This window comes from Oncorhynchus keta, chromosome 35 (genome assembly GCF_023373465.1).
Source record: "Oncorhynchus keta strain PuntledgeMale-10-30-2019 chromosome 35, Oket_V2, whole genome shotgun sequence".
NCBI classification, from domain to species: domain Eukaryota; kingdom Metazoa; phylum Chordata; class Actinopteri; order Salmoniformes; family Salmonidae; genus Oncorhynchus; species Oncorhynchus keta.
The window spans coordinates 69325981-69349303 of record NC_068455.1 but is presented as its reverse complement, the minus strand read 5'-3'; the positions used below and the strand labels follow the sequence as shown (position 1 = coordinate 69349303).

Sequence of the window (23323 nt, the reverse complement as noted above, 5' to 3'; positions counted from 1 at the left end):
CACTGCACTTGAAGAAACTTTAAAAGTTCTTGACATTTTCTGAATTTATTGACCTTCATGTCTTAATGTAATGATGGACTGTCATTTCTCTTTGATAATTTGAGCTGTTCCTCCCATCTTCTGTATACCACCCTACCTTGTCACAACACAACTGACTGGCTGAAACACATTGAGGAAAGAAATTCCACAAATGAACTTTTAAGAAGCCACACCTGTTAATTAAAAGGCATTCCAGGTGACTACTGTTGGGGAATAATCAGAATTGGTTGGTAACATAGGTAAGATGTTTTATATTCATCATATGTTTGTAAGTTACTTCTCATCAGAATGTTATTTTTGTATAATACTGTGGCGGGGTTGCAGTATCTGTTCTATGTCAAGACTAAGTTGCTTGGGCTGGAGAGAGGGGAGAGGTCAAGCGTGTATCTCTTGGCTCAACAATGTCAGTCAGTGTGTCTCTGTGATCTTGTCAAGATAGGATGGATTTGATATATGCCTGTTGATATGGAGGATTTGTTTATGGTTCTGAGTTTGAGAAGAGAGCATAGTTTAGGAGACAAAGCTGAACGATAAATTATGCCTATGCTGTCTGTATATGTGTGTCTTTGCTATAAAGGATCTCAGTAACAATATGTGAGGGGCTCTCAGAGAATTCATTAATCGACACTGAATTGATCTGAGAGTCACAGGGTTGTGATAGAGCTCATATAATAAAAAATTGACTTTGTGATAACTAACTCTGACTTGTGTGTGTGGTTTGCTCTCATGATTTGGTAAATAGAGGAAATTTCCACGACACTACCTCATGAAGCTTGTTGAGAAAATGCTAAGAGTGTGCAAAGCTGTCATGAAAGCAAAGGGTGGCTACTGACCGGTAGTGCAGTTCCACAACGTAACAAACGTTCATGCGAACTGAACCCACCTCCTGCTCAGAGGTAAAATTACAATGAAGAGAAATACAATCACAGGTAAGGACTGATTAATTCAACAAAAAAAGGTTTGAATTGATCATTTAAAATGGGGGGAGAAAACATCACATACATTAAAAGGGAATCTGCAGTTGCTATATTCATTTTTTAACTTAAATTAATAAATGAATGATACAGTATTTACCCGTTGATTCTTGAAGAATATAACTTTTGAATGCGTCATGAGCTTAGTTCAACAGTCGTACAGTACCTGATCAGAACTCAGAACATAAGCTTGCTTTAGTCCGATGTTTGTAAACAAACACTGCATAGCCTTAAAACATGGTTAAAACTATACATTTCATATCGTGGATAGTCGGTCCTTGCATCCATAACTCTGTCTATGAGTTTGAGAGTGACTACATTTCTCCAGCCCCATCCCTCAGCTTTTTACCATTTTGTTAATGTTTCAACTGCTAATTGCCCCTTTAAATCAAGGGCTCCCAAGTGGCGAAGTGTTCTAAGGCACTGCATCTCAGTGCAAGAGGTGTCCCTACAGTCCCTGGTTCCAATTCAGGCTGTGTCACATCCGGCTGTGATTTGTAGTCACATAGGGCGGTCCGCAATTGGCCCAGCGTCATCCGGGTTTGGCCTGGGGTAGGCCGTCATTGTAGAATGACGGAATTTGTTCATAACTGACTTGCCTAGTTAAATAAAGGTTAAATAAAATGTAAAAATAAACGATTAAACACAAAGCCCAAAGGTGTATTTCCATTGTGGTCCTCTTTGTCAACAAGATGGTAAGATTGACACTGAATACACTGTACTCTCAATGTCTTCCTAAATGCTTTCCTTGTTATATAATATCATATTATCAATAGGTAATTGCCCAGCTAACACATTTAAGTTTTTTGTTTCCCATTGGATCTGGGAAAGAAGCCATTAGATTCCGGAATGTTAAAACTGAACGTGAATATGTTGCCTAATCTGGAAACATACATTTTTAGATTGTATGGAGATTCTGAGAACGTTTACAATGGTCCCTGAAAGTTTTCCTGGGAGGTTTAATTAACCTCTGAGAATGGACATGACAGGTTATTGGTAGTTAGTTCAATTACATTCTAACAATATGTTTCCAAAAATAGTTTGATAAACACTGCTAGCTTAGTTTGGGTTGACTGTTTTGAACTCCAAAAACAGATATGACACATGGATAAGCATTTTCATTGATATTAATCATGCAAACACATGTATTTTTTATTGTGGCATCGATTTAGTGAGATTCAAATCTATGATCTTCTGTTCTCTATCCATGGAATTAGCCCACTATGCCTCCAGGATGGACCTAGCATGCCATGTGTTTTTGACTCATAGAACGCTGTTCATTTTTGTCTATTCAAACAGATCCCAGTTTTGTTGACGCTGAGAACGGAATGTACAGTGCATTCGGAAAGTATTCAGACCCCTAGACTTTTTCCACATTTTGCTACAGTCTTATTCTAAAATGGATTAAATGAAGAAATTGTCTCGTCAATCTACACACAATACCCAATAATGATCAAGTGAAAACAGTTTTTTAGAAATTATTTGTAGTTAATAAAATCAACCATACATTATTTACTTAAGTATTCAGTCCCTTTGCTATGAGACTGGGAATTAAGCTCAGGGGCATCCTGTTTCATCATTGCTGAGATGACTTGATTGGAGTCCACCTGTGGTAAATTCAATTAATTGGACATGATTTGGAAAAAGGCACATACCTGTCTATATAAGGTCCCACAGTTGACAATGCATGTCAGAGCAAAACCAAGCCACGAGGTTGACGGAATTGTCCATAAAGCTCTGAGAGAGGATTTTGCAGATCGAGGGAATGGTACTAAAAAATGTCTGCATCATTAAAAGTCCCGAAGAACACCGTGGCCTCTATCATTCTTAAATGGAATAAGTTTGTAACCACCAAGACTCTTCCTAGAGCTGTCCGCCAAGGCCAAACTGAGCAATCGGGGGAGAAGGACTTAGCCAAAAGGCACCTAAAGATTCTCAGACCATGAGAAACAATATTCTCTGGTCTGATGAAACCAAGACTGAACTCTTTGGCCTGAATGCCAAGCTTCACGTCTGGAGGAAATCTGGCACTATCCCTACGGTGAAGCATGGTGTTGGCAGCAGCATGCTGTAGGGATGTTTTTCATCGGCAGGGACTGGGAGACTAGTCAGGATCAAGGAAAATATGAACGGCGCAAAGCACGAAAGATCCTTGATGAAAACCTGCTCTAGAGTGCTCAGGACTCCAGACTGGGGCAAAGGTTCACCTTCCAACAGGACAACGACCCTAAGCACACAGCCAAGACAACGCAGGAGTGGCTTTGGGACAAGTCTCGGAATTTCTTTGAGTGCCCAGCCAGAGCCTGGACTTGATCCCGATCGAACATCTCTGGAGACACCTGAAAATAACTGTGCAGCGACACTCCCTTTCCAACCTGACAGATCTTCAGAAGATCTACAGAGAAGAATGGGAGAAACTCCCAAATACAGGTGTGCCAATCATACCCAAGAAGACTTGAGTCTGTAATCGCTGCCAATGGTGCTTCAACAAAGTAGTGAGTAAAGGGTGTAAATACTTATGTATGGTATTTCAGTTTTTAAATAGTAAAAAAAAATATATTTGTTTGGTGGGGGAAAACAACTATTTTAATCCATTTTAGAATAAGGCTGTAAGGTTTCAAAATGTGGAAAAAGTCAAGGGGTGTCAATACTTTCCGAATGCACTGTATACAGTAGGTGAAATGGGAGGAGTATGTACACAAAGCGCTGTAATTTTGAAACGTTTTTCCTGATATGAATTAAAATGCCCTCAAATGAAAGCAGCTGTCAGTCTGCACTTTATCCTGATAATCATTGTATAATTTAAAGTCCAAAGGGCTGGAGTACAAAGCCAAAAGACAACAAATGTTGCCCCTCCCAATACTATTGGAGTTCACTCTATATAATAAATATATACTTTCATCCATTTAACATTGTTTTCAAACTTTTTAGAGGACTTTTTAGGTGATATTGAATTTCCAAGGTCATATTTTCAACTTTATTTTCTGTTTAACTGATTTCCTGTTTTATAAATAATAAATGTTTCAATCATGGACACAGTGTAACGGCGTTCGTCTGTTGAAGGAAGAGAGTCGGACCGAAATGCAGCGTGTTTGTTACTCATGATCTTTAATGAATGAAAACGAAACGATACATGAAATAACTCAATACAAAAACAACAAACGGAACGTGAAACCTATTACAGCCTATCTGGTGAAACTACACAGAGACAGGAACAATCACCCACAAAATACACAGCGAAACCAGGCTACCTAAATACGGTTCCCATTCCGAGACAACGAGAATCACCTGACTCTGATTTAGAACCGCCTCAGGCAGCCAAGCCTAACTAGACACACCCCTAATCATTCACAATCCCAATGCAATAAAACCCCAATACGAACACAACACATAACCCATGTCACACCCTGGCCTGACCAAAATATATAACGAAAACACAAAACATATTGACCAAGGCGTGACACACAGCAGAAGTTGGACAAAAAAGATGTTTGTTAATTTTTATTTTTTCTATATGATCTGTTAAATATGTTCAATTAAGACAGAAGGTATATTGAGTTTAAAACATCCTTTTTATTTTTGTAAGCAGACATTTATAGATTATGATTGTATTATATATGTTGTTTACCCAGGATAATTTCATAAAAATGTATAAATCTTTCTTTGCAACAATTACACTTTTATACAATCACCATCACCATTTCATGTAGGCTATTATTAGATTGAAACAACTGACACTTTTGTAGTTGTGTAATACACCTGATATCATTTTACGTGAGAAAAAAATGTACAGATCAAATCATGTCAACTGTAATAACCTGAAAGGAAAGTGCTTCAGTACTAAAGCTGAGATATACTGTATACTTATGTTTCTACAACCTACTTATTATCATAGCTGATTTTTGCAAGAATTGAAGAACAGAAAAGGGATTTTGCTCACAATTAAAACCTAAAGGCTTATCTGGGTGTCAAAGTCGCACCTCCCACACCTGTGTTTTACAGTTAAATTGTGTATCAAGGACTGATTCAATCTGCTCTATTTCTTGTTTCTGATTCTTTTACAATCACTACAACTGAGTATAGTTTAAATTGTCTAAGTGTCAGCCCTCTATCTTAGGAATGAATGAGATGACGTCACTTAGCTCGTCCAGGCTCTGCTGTAGCTGATCAGCTGTCTGTCTGATCGTCTGGGTGAACTTCATGGCCTCTGACTTGACCTCAGCCTTTGGTTCTTCACATTCAGGGTTCAGCTTAGTCATGGAGTCTGTGTCCATCAAGTGTAACTTACTGCTATCACTAGACTGTTTCTCAGCCTTCGCCTGTCGTATGTTGTGGATCTCTTTTGCATCCATGGCGATGAAGAAGATATCAACTGCTACAAAGAAAGCAGAGAATATTCCTGTTGCCATCTCTAGAACACGCACTGCCCTAGCAGTTTGAGCTGCCACCTTGCCAATGGAGGCCACATGGACCAATCGGACAAGCTCTGGGATGCTCCCTAGGCCCCTCCCAACCCTCGCCCCAGCATTTGCTAGCTTCTCTGCATTTAAAATGCCTCTTTCTGTGGTAAAGGAGCCACTCATCTGCGGTGTCTCCAAACCCTCAGCGATGTTTTGTAGAGATGTCACCACAGAGTTCATCTTCTCCTGGAACTCCTTGATGATGTTGTTGATGGCTTTGCGGTCGGTAGACTGATTGACCATGTTGGTAATGTTGGATACTCCGGCTGTGGCTCCACCAGCGACAGCCACCCCAACACCCACTCCTGTAACGATCAGGGAGGCGCCCAGAGTGAAGGGAGCCAGGATGAGGCCTACTATGGAAGTGATTCCTCCAGCTGCCCCAATAACACCTCCAGTCAGACTGCCTATGGTGGTGCCCTGGTGCACACACTCCAAGCCGTCTGCCAGAGTTCTCAGAATGTTCAAGTTTGTCTGGAGCTCCTTCACAGTTTTTTCATTCTGTAAGAAAATGAATTTAGACAGATGGATGAATGGGTGGACAGACAAACAGATAATTTGATTGAAGGATGGAAATATGGACGGAATTTATGGATGAATGAGTGAATGAACAAACAATTGTATCATATCATCATGTATTGCAAACCTTTTTTGTGAGGAAACTAATAATGAAGGGTTTTGCCAGGATTTCACCAGCTGAAGGTCTACTGGTCGGTTCTTGTTGGAAGATGTCACACAGTAGTCGATGGAGCTCAGGTGGAAACTCTCTGGGAGAGATGGGTAAGGACCCCCCAGTATTTTGGGAATGAGCTTGATTGTGCTTGCTGCAGTGAACTGTTATGAAAGAACTGTTACTATCACACTGCATGTTGCTTTAGCAAGAGGCAAATGAGGAGATGGAGGCATTACTTACTGCACTCTGAAGCGTACACAACTCATACAGCACACATCCCAAGGACCAAATATCACTGCAAAGGAGGGAAAATGCATTGATATTTCACTCTCCATGGGGATTTCTCATGGGAGGCAAATGTTCATTATATAAATATTATCTTTGTTTTTGCCAAACATATGACATCACAGGGTTGCAGGTCCCCTTTGATAAATGTGTCTTTGTTTTTATTTAGGATTTACCTTTTAGTGTCATAAATTCCACCAGTCAGAATCTCTGGGCCTAAATAACCCACCATTCCATCGTCTGAAGATCCAGATGGGGAAGCACTGGTAGGAGAGGTACTCATTAGCAGACAATCATTTAACAGGATTTGACATATATGTATTCAAATCCATTTTCACCAGTTTATTATTATAAAAAAACGGTAACATACTTTTCATTGACTCTTCCGAAATCTCCCAAACAAAGTGTCCCAAATTTTGTGAGGAATATATTCTAGTGAAGAAAAATATATATATTTAGTTGAGTGAAAGCAAAACAGCTAATTAACCATTTATATCACATCAAATAACATATACGGTTAATTGTCCCACATAAAGGCTATATTCAGGACAACTCTAGTCTTTTCAAAAAGATGATGAATATGTACAGAATAACCCTAAAATCACCAACAGGGGTCAAAAAGTCTTGATTCGTAAACCCTTGTTTTGATCGTTAAGAAACATTAGGACATTGTCAAGTAACTAGCTTCCGACCACAAAACACAATTTATCATCATTTCTGTGTTTTATATGGAAGAAAGAAAAATGATATATATATTTTGTATACTAGTGTTGTGTGGGCGGCTAAGCAAAACATTTTGAAAGATATAGATATGGCTCCACCACAGATTTGGCCCCTGGGGTGCATGGAAGCCACTAACTCAAAAATGACAAAAACATGTAAATACATATTTAAACCCAAGGGACTCATCTGAAGTCGGAACCGTTGATGTGCCAACTTCTGTTTGAACCAGAACCATTCGGGCTACAAACTAATATGACCCCACTGTGAAAAGGGGAGATTCTCACAAACACGATGGTGCTCTTCGTTTATAATTTTTTTAAATGTTTTATTTCACCTTTATTTAACCAGGTATGCTAGTTGAGAACAAGTTCTCGTTTACAACTGCGACCTGGCCAAGATAAAGCAAAGCAATGTGACACAGACAACAACAGAGTTACACATGTAATAAACAATAAACAAGCCAATAACACAGAATAAAAAAAAGAAAGTCTGTATACAGTCTGTGCAAAAGGCATGAGGAGGTAGGCAATAAATAGGCCATAGGAGCGAATAATTACAATTTAGCAGATTAACACGGGAGTGATAAATGAGCATATGATGATGTGCAAGTAGAGATACTGGTGTGCAAAAGAGCAGAAAAGTAAATAAAATAAAAACAGTATGGGGATGAGGTAGGTAAATTGGGTGGGCAATTTACAGATGGACTATGTACAGCTGCAGCCTTCGGTTAGCTGCTCAGATAGCTGATGTTTAAAGTCGGTGAGAGAAATAAGTCTCCATCTTCAGCGATTTTTGCAATTCGTTCCAGTCACTGGCAGCAGAGAACTGGAAGGAAAGGCGGCCAAATGAGGTGTTGGCTTTGGGGATGATCAGTGAGATATACCTGCTGGAACGTGTGCTACGGGTGGGTGTTGTTATCGTGACCAATGATCTGAGATAAGGCAGAGCTTTACCTAGCATACACTTATAGATGACCTGGAGCCAGTGGGTCAGGCGACGAATATGTAGCGAGGGCCAGCCGACTAGAGCATACAGGTCACAGTGGTGGGTGGTATAAGGTTATTTGGTAACCAAACGGATGGCACTGTGATAGACTGCATCCAGTTTTGGAAGCTATTTTGTAGATGACATCGCCAAAGTCGAGGATCGGTAGGAGAGTTAGATTTACGAGAGTAATTTTGGCGCCGTGAGTGAAGGAGGCTTTGTTGTGAAATAGAAAGGCGATTCTATATTTGATTTTGGATTGAAATGTTTAATATGAGTCTGGAAGGAGAGTTTACAGTCCAACCAGACACCTAGGTATTTATAGTTGTCCACATGTTCTAGGTCGGAACCGTCCAGGGTGATGAAGCTAGTCGGGTAGGCGGGTGCGGGCAGTGAACGGTTGAAAAACATGCATTTGGTTTTACTAGCGTTTAAGAGCAGTTGGAGGCCATGGAAGGAGTGTTGTATGGCATTGAAGCTCGTTTGAGGTTAGTTAGCACAGTGTCCAAGGAAGGGCCATAAGTATACAGAATGGTGTCGTCTGCATAGAGGTGGATCAGGGAATCGCCCGCAGCAAGAGCGACATCATTGATATATACAGAGAAAAGAGTCGGCCCAAGAATTGAACCCTGTGGTACACCCATAGAAACTGCCAGAGGTCCGGACAACATGCCCTCTGTTTTGACACACTGAACTCTGTATGCAAGTAGTTGGTGAACAAGGTGAGGCAGTCATTAGAAAACCAAGGCTATTGAGGAGTCTGCCGATAAGAATACAGTGATTGACAGAGTCGAAAGCCTTGGCCAGGTCGATGAAGACTGTTGCACAGTACTGTCTTTTATCGATGGCGGTTATCATATCTTTTAGTACCTTGAGCGTGGCTGAGGTGCACCCATGACTGGCTCGGAAACCGGATTGCACAGGGGAGAAGGTACGGTGGGATTCGAAATGGTCAGCGATCTGTTTATTAACTTGGCTTTTGAAGACTTCAGATAGGCAGGGCAGAATGGAAATAGGTCTGTAACGGTTTGGGTCTAGGGTGTCATCCCCTTTGAAGATGGGGATGACCGCGGCAGCTTTCCAATCTTTAGGGATCTCGGACGATAGGAAAGAGAGGTTGAACAGGCTGGTAATAGGGGTTGCAACAATGGCGGCAGATAGTTTTAGAAAGAGAGGGTCCAGATTGTCCAGAGCAGCTGATTTGCACGGGACCAGGTTTTGCAGCTCTTTCAGAACATCTGCTATCTGGATTTGGGTGAAGGAGAAGCTGGGGAGGCTTGGGCGAGTAGCTGCGGGGGGAGGGGGGCAGAGCTGTTGGCCGGGGTTGGAGTAGCCAGGAGGAAGGCATGGCCAGCCGTTGAGAAATGCTTATTGAAATTTTCGATTATCATGGATTTATCGGTGGTGACCATATTACCTAGCCTCAGTGCAGTGGGCAACTGGGAGGAGGTGCTCTTGTTCTCCATGGACTTTAGTGTCCCAAAATGTTTTGGAGTTAGAGTTACAGGATGCAAATTTCTGCTTGAAATAGCTAGCCTTTGCTTTCCCGACTGACTGCGTGTATTGGTTCCTGAATTCCATGAACAGTTGCATATCGCGGGGACTATTCAATGTTTTTGTGCTGGTCATGGGCATTCAGGTCTGGAGTTAACCAAGGGCTATATCTGTTCTTAGTTCTGCATTCTTTGAACGGGGCATGCTTATCTATGGTGAGGAAATTACTTTTAAAGAATGACCAGGCATCCCCGACTGACTGGATGAGGTCAATATCCTTCCAGGATACCCGGGCCAGGTCGATTAGAAAGGCCTGCTCGCAGAAGTGTTTTAGGTAGTGTTTGACAGTGATGAGGGGTGGTCGTTTGACCGCGGACCCATAGCGGATACAGGCAATGAGGCAGTGATCGCTGAGATCCTGATTGAAAACAGCAGAGGTGTATTTGGAGTGCAAGTTGGTCAAGATAATGTCTATGAGGGTGCCCATGTTCACAGATTTAGGGTTGTACCTGGTGGGTTCCTTGATGATTTGTGTGAGATTGAGGGCATCTAGCTAAGATTGTAGGACTGCCAGGGTGTTAAGCATATCCCAGTTTAGTTATCCCAAAAGAACAAACTCTGAGGCTAGATGGGGAGCGATCAATTCACAAATGGTATCCAGGGCACAGCTGGGAGCGGAGGGGGTCGATAGCAGGCGGTAACAGTGAGAGACTTATTTTCAGAGAGATTAATTTTTAAAATTAGAAGTTCGAACTGTTTGGGTATAGACCTGGAAAGTATGACAGAACTTTTCAGGCTATATCTGTAATAGATTGCAACTCCTCTCCCTTTGGCAGTTCTTTCTTGATGGAAAATGTTGTAGTTGGGTTTGGAAATCTCAGAATTTTTGGGGGCCTTCCTAAACCAAGATTCAGACACGGCAAGGACATCAGGGTTGACGGAGTGTGCTAAAGCAGTGAGTAAAACAAACTTAGTTTTATGGGACTCGTCTGAAGGTAACCGGTACCGGTTTTAACAAATGAAAGGATGTATGGAGGTAATTTTCTGCCTACCCCCCAAAAAGGGTTAAATATGTGTAAAAAATATATTCTAAAAATATACAGTACCAGTCAAAAGTTTGGACACACCTAATCATTCAAGGGTTTTACTTAATTTGTACTATTTTCAAAATTCTAAAATAATAGTGAAGACATCAAAACTATGAAGTAACACACATGGAATCATGTAATAACCAAAAAATATAGTTCATATTTGAGATTCTTCAAAGTAGCCAACCTTGCCTTGATGACTTTGGTGTTTAATGGTGGTTCTCAAACCTCCCCTCGGAGAGTAATTTTAAATGTTGTTGTAACCCTGAACTAGCACACCTGATTAATCTAATCAACAGCTTGATGATTTGATGACTAAATAATTTAGGTTTGCTATCTTTGGAGTAAATCATAAGCATTGAACATCTGGGGTCCCTGAGGAGAGGGTTGAGAACCACCTAGCAGACCCGTGTGTACCTGTGGTCTGAGGTCTCTGTGAAGAAGGCCCAGGCCATGGACATGCTTCAGGGCCATGCAGATCTTGACAAACCAGTCCATGATCTGAGAAGTAAAGCAGTCCATAATTTGTTTAGCCTAAAACATTTTTTTTTTAATATAATGTAAAAAATAGAAATGGCTTTGTTCCAGGCTGACTACATTGCAGAAGCCTGACAGATCTCACAACAACTTGATAGGTGAATATATCAGCTAATATATGATATAGTAATCTGATGCCCAACTGCAGAGTTGATGACTTGGCATGCAACCATTGGTTGAGGCAATGCGACATCTGCAATGTAGTCAGTCTGGAACACAACCAATATGTTATTCCATCAGAAACCTGTTCTTCTGAAAATGGGTTCCCCTCTTTGATCTTCTGTGCAAGATTTCCACCGTCACAATGGTCCATCACTACAAAGTAACTTTCATCATCTGTGAAAATGCAGAGTTTGTGTGAATGTATTATTGTGGGACATATTGTAATTCCATGCTAGCTTACTTGCAAACATATTGGAGTGGTTTCCCAGACAGACATTAAGCCTAGTCCTGGACTAAAATGCATTAATTAAAAAAAACATTTAGTCCAGGATTATGATTACTCTGTGTCAGAGAAACCACCCCTAACATTGTCTCTCTAAACTGAAAAGGAAACACAAGTCACCTTGGAAAGAGTTCTTGTGGCTTGAAATATGGGGGTGATTTATCTGCAGGAGAGTTTCAACCTCATCGATTATGTCTCCAGCACTGGAGTTCATGACTGAGTTCTATTAAAGCAAAAAAACACAGTACTAAATCAAAACCAAACACTTTACTTTATAAAGGTTTCTAAATTAAGCATAGCTGTGTCTTCCTTCAAATCAAACTGTATTTAAGCCTCTAGAGCAGGGGTGTCAAACTCATTTCGCATCGTGGGCCACATACGGCCTAGGGAGATGTCAAGTGGGCCGGACCATTAAAATTATACCATACTCTGCTATAAATAACCAAAATATCATGTCTTTCCTTTGTTTTGGTGTAAAGAAGCACAAGAACATTAGGAAAATATTGAAATTTAATGAACTATCCTTTTACAAAACATTTCATGAAACACCTCATATTTCCTTAGACAAATGTGCAATTTACTTTTATCATTCACAAATATGCATTGCAACTGATCCCACTGATTGTACAAAGGCACAAAACTTTAATTGGTACTGAAAAATATAGTAATGCACTTTAAGATTAAATGAGACTTTTAAAGAAAGGAATTTTTAAACCACTTACACATACGCATATAAAATCTAAATGTAATCCCTGCGTACACCTTACAAACTAAGGAGAGTGATTTTAAATGTGTAATGAAGAAAGTGTTCGCCTGTCCTGTAAATCTGTAAACTTCATACATGAAACATACATACACATACAATACATACTGAAAATTTATGGAGTTGTATGAACAGTAGAATTCCATCACACAACTTTTGTTTTGAAGCTGCTGACTAACATTAAAGTGCACATTTTTTAAATCACCACAGTAAGGATTCATCTTCACAGAGCTGTATTCTTTCAATGCAAACAGTATCTAAGGCAGCATTTTAAAGGTGTTAGTCTAGTCTGGACTTGTATTTGTACCTGAAACTTGGCATCTTTTGGCCTGTACAAGTGCATCAACACCAGGTGTCATGTCCTGACTAGCTGTCACTTTCAGAATGTCATTTAAGTGCTTGTTTGTGAGCCTTGAACGCATTTTTGTTTTATTGATATTCATCACTGAGAAAATTTGTTCACAAAGGTAGGTTGTCCCAAACATGCACAAAATTTTAGCAGCCAGGGCTGTTAATTTGGGGTACCCTGGTAGTAGATACTGATAAAATCTGTCCAGACCTACAGAGGCAAATTTGCCCTTCAAATCTGCATCACACTGCAAATCAATTATCTCTAGCTGAATTTCGACCGGCAGATCAGAAGCTTTAACTGTGAAAGGTGAGCGAAAAACTGAAAATTCTGTCTCAAGTTCACCAAATACCTGAAAACGTTTCTCAAACTCCCGCAGTAGTCCTGCAATTTTGTCTTTGTACCGTTTCATGTCCGCATCAGGTCTGGTCACACACACATCTCTCAGACAGGGAAATGAGCAGGGTTGCCATTTGCCAGTTGCATCTCCCACAAAGTCAGCTTCAACTTAAATGCATGTATGTTGTCAGAAAACTGTGTGACAACTTTTTGCGGCCTTGCAACATTTTGTTCAGATTGTTCAAGTGTTCAGTAATATCAACCAAGAATGCAAGGTCCCGTAGCCATTCCTGAGATTGTAATTCCAACACCGGTTTTCCTTTTTCTCCATGAACTGTCCGATTTCCTCTCGTAGATCAAAGAAATGCCTCAGCACAGCGCCTCGGCTTAACCATCTCACTTCAGTGTGGTATGGCAGGCTGTGGGTAATGTTGCTGTCGCTGAGAAGTTTGTCAAACTGACGATGGTTCAGACCTCTGGACCGGATGAAATTTACAGTGCGAACAACCACCTCCATGACGTGGTCCATTTTCAGCGACTTGCAACACAATGCCTCCTGGTGCAAAATACAGTGAAATGTCCAGAAACGATCTCCTCCATTAAGGGCTTGTACTTTGTCTTTGAACTTTGTCGCGACACCTGCTTTCTTTCCGACCATGGATGGCGCGCCGTCTGTAGCCAGGCTGACAGCGCGGGACCAGTCCACTCCAACTCTGTCCAATGCAGCAAGGACAGAGCCGAAAATGTCTCGGCTGTTGTGGTGTCCATCATTGGCACCAACTCAAGAAACTCTTCAGTAACAGTCAATGTCTCATCAACTCCTCGAATAAATATGGCCAGTTGGGCCACGTCTGTGATGTCAGTGCTCTCGTCAATTGCCACGGAAAATGCAATAAATGACTTGACTCTCTGTTTCAATTGACTGTCTAAATCTGCCGATAGTTCCGAAATCCTCTCTGCTATAGTATTCCTCGTCAGGCTAATATTGGCAAAAGCTTGTCGCTTCTCGGGACATACAAGTTCAGCCGCCTTCATCATGCATCGTTTAACAAAGTCACCGTCGGAATACGGCTTCGATGCTAATGCTATTTCGCTAGCAATTAGGTAGCTGGCTTTACCGCTGCTTCACTGACTTCTCGGCTCTGGATGAAAGTTGACTGCTGTTTCCTCAGACCCGCCAGCAATTCGTTAATCTTATCTCTTCTCAGTTGTCCTTGCAAGCCGTCATATTTTTCGCTGTGATGAGTCTCGTAGTGGCGTCGAATATTATATTCCTTCAATACCGAAACTTGTTGCAAACACACCAAGCACAAAGGTTTTCCGTGCATCTCTGTAAATAAATAGGACGTGGTCCATTTTCTTTGAAAATTCTACACTCCTTATCTACTTTTCTCCGTTTGGATAACGACATTTTGGCTAATGAGGGTGTAGTGGAGAGGTAGAGACATTAACAATCTTAACAACGTCGTAACAAGCAGCAGATGGCGCATTGATACCGTCTGCTGTTTTCAGTCTGTCTCAGTGATGCGGCTTGTCTTAAAAAAAAAAAAAAATTAATTCCATGTCTTTTATGCATTTTTTTCCACTTTCAAATTATCCTGCGGGCCTGATCGAACCTCCTTGGGGGCCGGTTCCGGCCCGCGGGCCGTATGTTTGACACCCCTGCTCTAGAGTCTATTGACACACCGGTGCGTCAATCTAAGTAACATAATGAAAAAAATCCTCATCAAAATCTGTCAGTTTAAACTAGAGATATCTGCGTCTCAATCCACCACATCTGCATAAGGTGGCCTTCCGCATCTGGTGCCCGAGCTACAACGGTGTTTGTCAGACCATGAGACATCCCGAAAACTGGTCTTCTCACGAAAACGTTGGTAGCGTCTGAACAGTTTGGCCTACAAAACTAATATTGCCACTCTACGAAAAGACGAGACTCTCAATAACATGACCGGGGTCTCACATGAATGGAAGTATGGAGTTAGGTTTGACCCTACCCAGAAAAAGGAGTTAAATATTGTATATGTAAAAAAAAATTCAAATAATGTTATCTATCTGTATATATATTTCCTGAGCTACTTATATCTCCTACATATAGGACAGGCACTTCTAAACCTTATTCCTAATACATTTGTTGACTCGTTTTTTTTGCCATTTATGAATGTGTTACTCAATGCGTTTCTATGGGCTATTGTAGTAAAGGCCCAATTCAATATTTTATCATTTTTAAAACATTTTTTATACCTAAATGTGTCCTAAAATCAAATAGTTAAATGATCCAATCTTAGACCATATATAGTACCATCTTAAACCATAAAGTAACAGTTAGCATCTGGGGTGGCCACCAGCTGCATTAAGTACTGCAGTGCATCCTCCTCGTGGACTGCACCAGATTTGCCAGTTCTTGCTGTTAGATGTTATTCCTCTCTTCCACCAAGGCACCTGCAATTTCCCAGACATATCTGGGGGGGATGGCCCTAGCCCTCACCCTCCGATCCAACAGGTCCCAGACATGCTCAATGGATTGAGATTCGGGCTCTTCGCTGGCCATGGCAGAACACTGACATTCCTGTCTTGCAGGAAATCACACACAGAATGAGCAGTACGGCTGGTGGCATTGTCAGGTTGGAGGGTCATGTCAGGATGAGCCTGCAGGAAGGGTACCACATGAGGGAGTAGGATGTCTTCCCTGTACCTCACAGCGTTGAGATTGCCTGCTATGACAACAAGCTCAGTCCGATGATGCTGTGACACACCGCACCAGACCTTGATTGACCCTCCACCTCCAAATCGATCCCGCTCCAGAGTACAGGCCTCGGTTTAACGTTCATTCCTTCGACGATAAACGCAAATCCGACCATCACCCCTGGTGAGACAAAACCGCAACTCGTCAGGGAAGAGCACTTTTTGCCAGTCCTGTCTGGTCCAGCGACGGTGGGTTTGTGCCCATAGGCGATGTTGTTCCTGTGATGTCTGGTGAGGACCTGCCTTACAACAGGCTACAAGCCCTCACTCCAGCCTCTCTCTGCCTATTGTGGACAGTCTGAGCACTGATGGAGGGATTGTGCATTCCTGGTGTAACTCGGGCAGCTGTTGTTGCCATCCCGTACCTGTCCCGCAGGTGTGATGTTTGCATGTACCGATCCTGTGCAGATGTTGTTACACGTGGCCTGCCACTGTGAGGACGATCAGCTGTCCATCCTGTCTCCCTGTAGTGCTGAAACTCTCACAGTACGGACATGGCAATGTTTTGGGACGTTTATTTTTTTGCTTAGTTTGTGTCCTCTGTTCACCATTGTCTTGTTGGTTATTGTTCCCATGTCCGTTGGTCCTGCTTTGTTGTTGCGGCTTCTGTCCTGTGTGTATTGTGCTCCTGTTTACATGTCTTGTCCCGTGTGTGTTATGGGTCTCGTCCCGTGTACTCAGAGGTTTACCCTCGCTCTTTTGTTTGTGCTTCGTCCCCGTGCCTTTTCATGGCATTTTGTATTTTGGGCGGAGTCTTAAAAACCCCTATTACGTATTCCTGCGCTTGTCGCCAATCATTTATACAACTTGATAAGCTTAGTCTTTTAAGATTTAACGTTGATTTCAAATTGCAACACACTTTACAGTAAAACAATTGAATGAAACAAGTAAATTAAGTACAAAAAGAGACTCACATGTGGTGGCCTACAGTATGTTGGAATTTACAGAGCAAAAGCAGACAAGTGCCAAATTCCTTATAAATGATCTATAGTCACATAAAAAAACATACCTGATTTAAAAGCGTTACTCTCAAAGAAAACCAAATGGTGCCCACTTACCTCATTCCGTTTGATCTCTTTAATGACAAACTGGTCCCCATTTTTGTCAGTAGCAATGACACCATTCTCTACCTTCCTCAGGATAGTGTATCCTTTCTTCTCAAGGACACTCTGTGTATTCCCCATCTTTGGATTTAGCTAGAATACAGTATGGTGTCCTTGGTAAATAATTAAAATTTGAAATATGTGTGTTCAGTACAATAATTCAAATTATAAATTAGAAGTTGATGAATAAGAAGCTCAACAATTATTTTGTCATTTGTCTGCATTCCACAGTAAAAACCTCATAGAAACGGTCAAACGTGGTGTTAGTGTGACAGTTTGGGGATGCTTTGCCACCTCAGGACCTGGACAACTTGCTGTAACGGAAGGAAACATGAATTCTGCTCTGTATCAGAGAATTCTACAGAAAAATGTCAGACCATCCGTCTGTGAGCTGAAGCTGAAGCGCAGCTGTGTTATGTAGCAAGACAATGATCCAAAACACACACTCAAGTGTGTGAAAATGGCTAAAAACCTACACATTTAAAGTTCTAGACCTAATCTCAATTGAGATGTTGAGAAAGGACTTGAAACGAGGAGTTCATGCTTGAAAACCCACAAATGTCGCAGAGTTAAAGCAGTTATGCATGGAAGAGTTGGCCAAAATTCCTCTACAGCGACTAGAGAGAATGATCAACAACTACAAGAAGCGTTTAGTTGGAGTCATTGCAGCTAAAAGGTGGCAATTCATTTTTTTACACAGGGGTATTGGACAGTTTGTTTATGAAATAGATTATATGTATGTAATTGTGTAATTTGTTCACTCAGGTTCCCTTTATCTAATGTTACATTTGGTATCAAAATATGCTAAAGTAGAGGAAATTGGAAAGGAGGCAAATAGTTTTTCACAGCACTGAATATGCAAAATCAATGATATCATGTTTGGTGGTGCTTCCTGCTCTGTCCCCATCCTACACTTGCTACGAATGTCCAACCGTGTGGTCCACTATAAAAAGACAAATGCACAGAAAGTGGAATCCTCCTGATTCTTGCAATTAAATTAAAATACACTTGTTCTAGCTTGTGCTGAGACTTGTGGTTTATGACAAGACATAATGTTGTTAATATAGTAGTGAATATAAACATTGGTAGAGCTATGGGGAAATGATCCTTTAATGCCCTTGTTTTCTAAGACCATATCTGATGATCTCTAGAACAGGTTTAACAACATACTGTTTCTCAGAAAGGACACCATCTTTGACAAACATCGTGAAATATCACTCCTGGTAAAGGCCTGTAAACAAGTTAGATTTGTATGGTAATTAAATTAATCAAAAAGGCTGTTTAGAACTGCTTAGCCACAAACAAATTTGCTTGAAAGCAATTATATCCATTCACATACAACAATAAGAGGTGCACTTCACTTTTACAACAACTGCATATTCCATGATAGGAAGATATAACACAGATCAAAAACTTCTGACATTTCTTATAATAGCTGGAATTTAAGCTACTTAAAATAAATATGGCAATGTAGTCATATTGTGCATGAATGAGTATTAGAATACCATGATATACTTCTAAAAGGGTATGTCGTTTCAGTATTAAATTACCTGTTTATAATATTACTGTTTATTACAAGGAAAGTTCTTACCAATGAATGTGTTGTCTCTTCTATTTACCTTTTACTTTACATCTGGAAAAAAAACATTAAATACTCCTCTTTAAATGTTCTGTCATCCTAAATTTGGACAAGAGGACACACCCCGTAAATTTTCCGTTATCGTTTTTAAACAGCAATAAAGCCAAGTCCCTAAACAGTGCTGGAATATTTGTTCAGAAATACAATCAGCGATGGTGTCAAGGATACTGTCTGTATAAGGGGGTGTTCCCTCTCTCGTGCGACCTCACAGTTCCTCAATAATCTCTGGCAAGCTCACGCGAGAGAGGGAACAGTTGACTCTGGGCTATTTAGCTCGCCAGAGGGGCTTTAAGTAGACCAGAGTGGCTCTGCCCGATCAGAAGATTTTAGGGAGCCGAATGTTTTGCTTTCTCTTCTGTGTCTGATATAATACATTGGCTCATCTCTCCTGCTGACCTGGATGGAATTTTGTGATTCCTCCTGGGGGTGGCAGGTAACCTAGCGGTTAAGAGTGTCGTGTCTGTGACTATCATTAAATGTAAAGACTGTTATTTTATAAAATCAATTATCAGTGTAATTATTATTATGTGATTAAACTAATCATGTAAACATTAATTAACTAGGAAGTCGGGGCACCACGATAAAAAAAAAAAAAAGTATATTTCCCGAATCGACTCTTCAGATATTTTCGTATCTTATCAGTCTTCTATAAATTATTTCAATTGTTACCTGATTAGTTTCCTTCCAAACGTCGTACAATTCTTGGTAATCTGCACGAACCTAGTTTTCATAACGAATCAGTAATATACAAAATTGGCTTAATTATTCATTTACTGACTAACTAAAAATCCCAGAAATACATCACAAACAAACAGTAGATATTGGTTAGTAACAATGATAGAAAGTCCCTAGTGGGCTAAGCAGATGTGACGGTTTGGTCGGCAAAGTAAAGGGGTGAGGACTGAGAAAGAGCTGGAAAGACAGAAGTGATTCACTACACAGTCTATAATTCTATTCTTTGAAATGATAAGCCTTCGCACATGAACGGCCGCTCATTTGAGAATCATTGCAGTTCATTTATTTATGACCATATATTGTTGTGTCTTCTCTGTTGGAAACACTGGCTCGTCCTGTAGATTTCATCAGTCTCTGTTTAACTTTCCCAGAAGTCACAATTATGAAGTGTTTTGCTCAAAGTGGCCACACCCCCGTGAGCCTAGAGATTACATCAGGCGTCAAGATAAAACAGGCATTGTGCTTTCACAACCATTCTAGACGATGATAAAAACAGATAAATATGTGCTACCTTTCACTTTGAACAGAGTGCATAGTAGTGTTGAATTTAGTAATAGAGTACTGAGAGAAATAGAAGTGACAGTTTAAGATAGTGAATATTTTTCTAAACATTTGTGAGGTACAGGCTGTATCCTTTAATGCCCTTAGTTTCTAAGACCATATCAGATTATCTCTAGGTTAGTTTAAGCAACATACTGTTTCTCAGAAATGACACCATCTTTGATAAACATGAGGCAATATCTCTCCTGGTAAATGCCTGTAAACATTTAGAATATAATTACCATACAAATCTATCAAAAAGGCTGTTTAGAACTGCTTAGCCACAAACAAATTTGCTTGAAAGCAATTATATCCATTCACATAAAACAATAAGAGGTGCACTTCACTTTTACAACAACTGCATATTCCATGATAGGAAGATATAACACAGATCAAAAACTTCTGACATTTCTTATAATAGCTGGAATTTAAGCTACTTAAAATAAATATGGAAATGTAGTCATATTGTGCATGAATGAGTATTAGAATACCATGATATACTTCTAAAAGGGTATGTCGTTTCAGTATTAAATTACCTGTTTATAATATTACTTTTTATTACAAGGAAAGTTCTTACCAATGAATGTGTTGTCTCTTCTATTTACCTTTTACTTTACATCTGGAAAAAAACATTAAATACTCCTCTTTAAATGTTCTGTCATCCTAAATTTGGACAAGAGGACACACCCCGTAAATTTTCCGTTATCGTTTTTAAACAGCAATAAAGCCAAGTCCCTAAACAGTGCTGGAATATTTGTTCAGAAATACAATCAGCGATGGTGTCAAGGATAATGTCTGTATAAGGGGTGTTCCCTCTCTCGTGCGACCTCACAGTTCCTCAATAATCTCTGGCATGCTCACGCGAGAGAGGGAACAGTTGACTCTGGGCTATTTAGCTCGCCAGAGGGGCTTTAAGTAGACCAGAGTGGCCCTGCCCGATCAGAAGATTTTAGGGAGCCGAATGTTTTGCTTTCTCTTCTGTGTCTGATATAATACATTGGCTCATCTCTCCTGCTGACCTGGATGGAATTTTGTGATTCCTCCTGGGGGTGGCAGGTAACCTAGCGGTTAAGAGTGTCGTGTCTGTGACTATCATTAAATGTAAAGACTGTTATTTTATAAAATCAATTATCAGTGTAATTATTATTATGTGATTAAACTAATCATGTAAACATTAATTAACTAGGAAGTCGGGGCACCACGATAAAAAAAAAAAGTATATTTCCCGAATCGACTCTTCAGATATTTTCGTATCTTATCAGTCTTCTATAAATTATTTCAATTGTTACCTGATTAGTTTCCTTCCAAACGTCGTACAATTCTTGGTAATCTGCACGAACCCTAGTTTTCATAACGAATCAGTAATATACAAAATTGGCTTAATTATTCATTTACTGACTAACTAAAAATCCCAGAAATACATCACAAACAAACAGTAGATATTGGTTAGTAACAATGATAGAAAGTCCCTAGTGGGCTAAGCAGATGTGACGGTTTGGTCGGCAAAGTAAAGGGGTGAGGACTGAGAAAGAGCTGGAAAGACAGAAGTGATTCACTACACAGTCTATAATTCTATTCTTTGAAATGATAAGCCTTTGCAAATGAACGGCCGCTCATTTGAGAATCATTGCAGTTCATTTATTTATGACCATATATCGTTGTGTCTTCTCTGTTGGAAACACTGGCTCATCCTGTAGATTTCATCAGTCTCTGTTTAACTTTCCCAGAAGTCACAATTATGAAGTGCTTTGCTCAAAGTGGCCAAACCCCTTGTGCCTAGAAATTACATCAGGCGACAAGATAAGAGGCGTTGTGCTTTCACAACCATTCTAGATGGTGATAAAGACACATAAATATGTGCTACCTTTCACTTTGAACAGAGTGCATTGTAGTGTTGGATTTAGTAATAGAGTACTGAGAGAAATAGAAGTGACAGTTTAAGATAGTGAATATTTATCTAAACATTTGTGAGGTACAGGCTGTATCCTTTAATGCCCTTAGTTTCTAAGACCATATCAGATTATCTCTAGGTCAGTTTAAGCAACATACTGTTTCTCAGAAATGACACCATCTTTGATAAACATGAGGAAATATCTCTCCTGGTAAATGCCTGTAAACATTTAGAATATAATTACCATACAAATCTATCAATATGCTGTTTAGAACTGCTCAGCCACAAACAAATTCGCTTCAAAGCAATTATATCCATCCACATACAACAATAAGAGGTGCACTGTACCAATGAACTTTGCAATTTGATGGATTGTAAAAAAACAAAACAACCTCATATTCCATGATAGGAAGATATAACACAGAACAAAAACATCTGACATTTCTTATAATGGCTGGAATTTAAGCTACTTTTCCCCACATGTGCAAAGGAAGACATTTTATTAATGTTTCAGGAAATAACTCATTCTGTATGAGTATCAGAATACCCTAATAGACTTCTAAAATGGTATGTTATTTCTGGATTGTCCTGTTGATGGTATGCATTTCTATTTCAAGTAATGTTCTTACCTTTGAATGTGTTGTCTCTTATCTGCTTTCACTTTGCATCCGGATAAAATATGAAATACTCCTCTTTCAAAATGTATGTCCTCCTAGAGTTGAACAAGAGCACAACCCCCTGTATTATCCGTTATTTTTTTTGTGAGAGTATGGGCAGTACCATTGAGGGCAAGCTCCATATTAAATTAGTACATTTTTTCTTCAACAAACTTATTGGTGCATACTGCCACCTACTGTGTAGGATTGTGTATAGTTTAAACAGGCATAAAGCCAAGCACCTAAACAGAGCTGGGATATTTGCTTACAAATATAATCAAAGATGGTGGATAAATAAGATACTCAGTCCGTTTTCCATTGAAAAACCTTTTCAAGGTTCCTGTCTGTAAGGGGGCATTCCATCTCTTGCGTGAGCATGCTTTTCCCGAGCGAGCTCACTGGTCCTCCATAATATCTAGCATGCTCATGAGAGAGAGAGAACAGTTGACTCTGGGCTACTTAGTGTCCCCTCCCTGCTCGCCTCAACGGGGAAAATAAGTAGACCTGAGTGGCCCCGCCCAATTCGATTTTTTGGGGGGAAACATGTGTTTTGCTTTCTCTTCTGGTATAATGTGTTGGCTGATCCATCCTGCTGATCTGGATGGAATTCTATGATTCCTCCGGGGGTGGCAGGTAGCCTAGCATTTACGAATGTTGGACTAGTCATCAAAAGGTTGTTGGTTCAAATCTACGATATGACTAGGTGAAAATTCTGTCTATGTGCCATTGAGCAAGGCAGCCACCAGCCGCGGGGGTCCAAGTCCGGCCCAGATGATTACTTAGAAACAATGGAAGCCATTATTGACACTGGACATGATAAAACAGACTTTTACGGTACACTATATACAGTTGAAGTCAGAAGTT

The 23323-nt window shown here is 40.2% G+C and overlaps 1 protein-coding gene across 1 annotated transcript; it reads right to left on the bottom strand.

Annotated features, from left to right (window-relative positions):
* Window positions 1–4102: 4102 nt before the first annotated feature.
* On the bottom strand, window positions 4103–21478 carry LOC118383473 (probable serine/threonine-protein kinase DDB_G0284251). The gene is given in 12 exon segments (XM_052497483.1): window positions 4103–5974; window positions 6120–6232; window positions 6235–6307; window positions 6387–6441; window positions 6608–6694; window positions 6802–6863; window positions 11138–11221; window positions 11502–11593; window positions 11823–11925; window positions 16954–17091; window positions 18590–18841; window positions 20740–21478. Coding segments are annotated over 10 exon segments (1656 nt in total). The 5' UTR covers window positions 17080–17091; window positions 18590–18841; window positions 20740–21478; the 3' UTR covers window positions 4103–5113.
* Window positions 21479–23323: the final 1845 nt, after the last annotated feature.